Source organism: Myxine glutinosa, chromosome 11 (assembly GCF_964187855.1).
Source record: "Myxine glutinosa chromosome 11, kmMyxGlut1.1, whole genome shotgun sequence".
NCBI classification, from domain to species: Eukaryota; Metazoa; Chordata; class Myxini; order Myxiniformes; family Myxinidae; genus Myxine; species Myxine glutinosa.
Window position 1 is genome coordinate 117,362,945 of NC_136271.1, and position 4,810 is coordinate 117,367,754.

General features: G+C 46.3%; 1 protein-coding gene across 1 annotated transcript; it reads right to left on the minus strand.

The window, feature by feature from the left end:
• Positions 1–334: 334 nt before the first annotated feature.
• On the minus strand, positions 335–4,429 carry LOC144894209 (uncharacterized). The gene is made up of 3 exons (XM_078786310.1): positions 4,228–4,429; positions 3,073–4,062; positions 335–2,139 (listed from the first exon to the last, which is right to left on the minus strand). The coding sequence occupies exons 1-3, from the start codon at positions 4,427–4,429 to the stop codon at positions 335–337; spliced, it is 2,997 nt and encodes a 998-aa protein (XP_078642436.1).
• Positions 4,430–4,810: the final 381 nt, after the last annotated feature.

Below are 4,810 nucleotides of genomic sequence, written 5' to 3' on the forward strand. Positions count from 1 at the left end.
TTGAACTCGAATGGCAGATCAGATGGTATGATTGGTATCCTCGGAATGAAGACCTGTTCCCCGCTATAGTTTCCCGTAAGTATGTTGGCCTCAATTACGTGAGGCATCAACTTTTTGATAGCCAGTCGTGTGCCGTTGCACAGTTTTGGAGGATCGATATTTCTCAGGAGCATGATTGGAGCACCTTCCTTTAGATGGAGTATGTGGGGAGGCACACCCGAGGCTGTAGTGAATTGAGGAACTCTACCGGGTAATGGACAGTCTCGTGGTCGTTTTGGATTGAGTCGACAGATCGGTAAGTTCTTAGATCCCCAGGAATAGTCTGCAGAAGATCCTAATTGATTTTGTCCACTGCATCGTTCTTTGGGGCTAGAATTGCCCTTTCACAGAGCCAGGAGTGGTTTCGGTAGTTGGCGGGGATGTTGGGGAAGACGTTCGCCTTGAGTTCGTCAGCCGTGGTGACATTGTTGGCGCATGGTACGATGTCCAGTCCATCTTCAGGGCACGTCTCCAAATCTCCGTTTCCGATCTGTAACAGCTTTGCTGAAAAGGCGCCTGCGGCTACATCTCCATGAAGGGTGACACGCATGTTTGTGCTGAGTTTCAACTTCGTCACTTTTGACCATAGAGGAGATGCCTTTATACAGGAACGAAGTTCATCTGCCTTGGTTCCGTGTGGTATGACAGGCAGGGTCTGTCGGAAATCCCCTGCCATCAGAAGAGTAATGCCTCCCATGACAGTCTGATAGTTTCGAATATCTTGCAGTGTGCGGTCAACTGCCTCCCGTGCAACTCTGTGAGACATTGTGCACTCGTCCCAGACAATGAGTTGGCATTGCCGAAATACCTCTGCGACAGCCGATGACTTGGAGATGTTGCACATTGGCTGCTCCGTGTTAGTGAGGTTGAGGGGGAGCTTGAAGGTTGAGTGGGCGGTCTGGCCCCCGGGGAGAAGAGTGGCAGCAATTCCGGAAGAGGCAACAGCCAGAGCAATAATCTTTTTCTGCTTGATTTTTGACAGGAGGAGGTTCATAAGGAACGTTTTTCCAGTTCCTCCAGGTGCGTCCAGAAAGAACAATCCACCTTCAGAAGAGTGTATGCTCGCCAGCACTTGCATGTAGATCTGTTCTTGCTCCACTGTCAGTCTTGGCTCGTTTTCATTGATGTAGTTTTCCAACTGTTGTGCGTTGTATGAAGTCTCTCGGAGTACTTCCCGAGCCAGGTGATTCTGTTGTTGTCGCTGTGTTACAGGAAGGCCAATGACCTCCAGCGAATGTCCTCCAAGAGAAAGCAGTTTGTCTTCTATGAGTACTAAGGCTTCATTGTAGATCGCATCGGAGTAGTCTCCTTCAGCATGAACCTGTCTTGCCCTGTGGAGAATGTCCTCGCTGAGATCGTCACGATGGTTATTCCACAGTTGTACCGGATTGGAGAGACCGCAAGTTTGTAGCATGATGGCAAAGAGATTTCTCAACAGGGCTGGAGAGCATGAGACTGCTGCTTCTTCTAGAGTGGCATCCCAGTGGCTGTCATCCTCCAGAAGGCCATGCAGGTGGCAGGCTTGGCGGAAGGTGTCGCAAACCTGGCCGTTGAACGTTCTCAGTTCTTGGAAAGAGATGGGTCCTTTGACATGATGGAGTAGAAGGCGCAGGGAGAAGCATTCGAAATTGTTTGGATGTACAGTGTAGACTCGTCCAATTGCATCTGAACGGCGAATGTCGGGATGTCCCACAACTTGTGCTCCTTGTGTACGTCTTTTCCACGTCTTACTGCCAACCACCCAGGTGTAGTACTGTGGGACTTCATTGTAGATGAGTGTTTTGGCGAATTCGTCTTGTTGACACAATTGGAAGAATGCGGTTAGTGTAGTTGAACTTGGTGGTTCTGCTGCTTTTTGCCTTGCATTGCCTTCTGTGAAATACACTCTCTGGCCATTCTCAAGATGTACGGAAAGGTGTACAACGGTTGGGTAGCGTTCGTGGATAGGGAAGTTGAGAACTCTCCAGATAGCTTTGTTACTACTGACGTAACGCCCCAGCTGATATGACTCGATCTCGTCGTTTTTGTTCCTCTGAAGGCCGAACATCGCCATGTCCGAACCTTTGTTGACGTATTTGCGCACGTATTTGATTGATTTCACTGATAGTCAGGTTCACTATGTCAATAAATTATATTTCGTTCAAAATCATGGTAGATTAGCAAACCTATACATTTTTGGAAAGGTTATAGCATAAGGAAACTAAAAATCAATGTTTACATTTGGAGAGATACCTGTATGGCGGCCATTTTGGATTTTCAAAATGGCCACTGTAAAATACATATTTTGTTCTATTTCTGCCTCTAATTACCCTAAAAACTTTTAAAAATATACTAAACCTATCTTTTCAGGGACAAGGAATCCAATGAAAGTATCAAATTAGTGCTATGGGGAATGGTAAGACACGAATCAAAGGTTTTGAATTGCAAAATACTGTTTATATTCGCGATAAGTTGCATAATCAAATACATGTTATCATTTTGTACAGGCAGTTAATAACATCAAAATGTGTCACAATAATTCATATCACCAAACATACACAGGCAGTCAGCAAAATCATATATACACATGCAGTCAGTATAACTTCACATCTACACAGGCAGTCAATGACAAAATATACACAGGCAGTCAATGGCATCAAACATACACGATTACAGAATATGCCATTTAGAGTTCGTCATCACTGTCCTGTGTGTCGTATCCGACAATATAGTCCGCATCGTTTTCACAGTCCGTTCCACACAAGCAAAGGTCGGTCAAATTGATTGGCAAATCGAATTGGTCGAATGGTCGATCGAATCGAATTCGATGAATCGAATCGAATCGATCGAATTGGTCGAATGGTCGAATGGTCGATCGAAGCGATTGGTCGAATGATCGAATGGTCGAATTGGTCGAATGGAATTGGTCGGAATTAGCAAATGTAAACATTGATTTTCAGATTTTCCATGTAATAACGTTTCCAAAAATGTATAGGTTTGCTAATCTACCATGATTTTGAACGAAAAAACATAGTGAACCTGACTATGAGTTGCAGAACTCAACATTGAGATGAGCCTTGAACATTTTAGAGAGAAGTGGACAGTATGGTACAATCCATCGGTTGTCAACGTCTATGCTTCTGGTCTCGGAAATTGAAATAGATGTTTCAGATCCACCGCTTTCAGGCTTTCTACTCCGGTAAAGTGGGTATCCATCCAGACCAGTCTGCGTTTCCTTGAGAAATGCCCTAGGATATCGCATTGTGCATTTACCGTCCTTCATACACGGAGACGATGGATTCAGCCGGCCGCAAGGGCCATGCACCATCTGCGTTTTGACGATGTTGAACAGCTCTGGATCCTCATCAGGGTTTGGAAGTTCAGCACTGATAAAAGAGTCTACATTGGAAGCGTGGATCTTTTCTTCTAGCCACACCAGAATGTGGGCATGGGGCAGGCCTCGTTTCTGCCATTCAATGGTGTACATGAAGCATCGGACAGTCCCGAAAACTTTGCCCTCCTTAATCGTCTGCATGAGTTCCTTCTGTTTCTGGTGGAATACCCTTGCGACAATGTCATGGCGATGTGTTGGCTGCTGGTTGATCATCAACTCTCGCTTAATTTCTTCCCACTTTGGATTACAGGTGAAGGTAAGGAAAAGGTTGGGGCGACCGTAATTGCGTACGTATGCCATCGCATCCTGGGTCCGCTCGTGCATGTATCGGGGACCTCCGGTGAACGTGGATGGCAAGATGACCAGTTGTCCCATGTTCTGAACATCTCCGTCATTGTTGACAGCATCCTTGAGGTGTGCATACGATTCTGCCCTCAGTTGACGTTGGTGGAGCCAGATAAAGAGGAGTCTCTCACTTTCGATTTTGGCATACATGATGTTGTTGAACTGGTGGAACAGATCACGGCACTGCAGGATATGATTCGTGGAATTCTTTCTGACCATGATGTGGAAGGCATAGAAGTCATTCGCAGATACTTTCTTTCCCCGGCCGCCAGCTTGTTCAACTTCAAAATGATAGCCATCTTGTCCTTTCCAGAAAATCAGAGGGTACTGGAGGGTGTCATAGAATCGGTGAGTCTCCGAAACCCGCTTCGTGCTGTTGTCGCGAAGATGCAGGACGATGTCGCGATTGTTGTACTGCTCTCCTACCATGAGAACTGCAACGTCATTGTTGACTGGCTCGTTAAACCGACGTTCGTGCTCTCCGTGAGGACGTTTGTCAGCTCGAATTACGACCTTGTAATCAGGTGAAGGCATTTTCTCCAATGTCGACTTGAAGCTGTTGACCAGCGCATTATTTGAGTGGAGCATATCTTGTAAGGCGAGGATTAGTTCAGAGCGTAGGTTGGGGAAGTTCTGTCCTCGTCGGGCAGCTTCTTCTCGGTGGTCACCCATAAAATAGATTTGTAAAAATTTCGGTTGCTCACCTGTTTGAGGGTGGATAGTGCCAATGAGGTGGTATACCTGGCCTTGCACCTTGAATGTAGGCATGAATCCTTGCTCAGTGACGACGCGATCTGCTCCAAACGAAGTCATTTGGAACGAAGAGTTGTAATTACGGATTTCCTTCAGGAAGTGTCTGGATTGAGTCGTAGTTGCCTCCCCTGCAACACATTCCTGGTGTTTCTCCCTTCCATTTCAAGGCATGGCAAAACTGACAGGTGAACGACATGGAGCCAATATCAACGTTTGAGGAGTAGTCAGTGTTCGGATTGTAACTGAATGCAGCCTTCTCCCAAGCAATGGCCGGCTGCCGTCTGCCTGATGGTTGCCAGT

Excerpts from the sequence above, each read along its gene's own strand:
- LOC144894209 (XM_078786310.1), bottom strand. The coding sequence starts at position 4,429 with ATGGGTGACCACCGAGAAGAAGCTGCCCGACGAGGACAGAACTTCCCC. Across the intron at positions 4,063-4,227 it reads TCCTCACGGAGAGCACGAAC|GACAAGATGGCTATCATTTT; the intron begins GTCGGTTTAACG and ends TTTTCTGGAAAG. Across the intron at positions 2,140-3,072 it reads TCATCTCAATGTTGAGTTCT|TGAAATCAATCAAATACGTG; the intron begins GCAACTCATAGT and ends CCTGACTATCAG.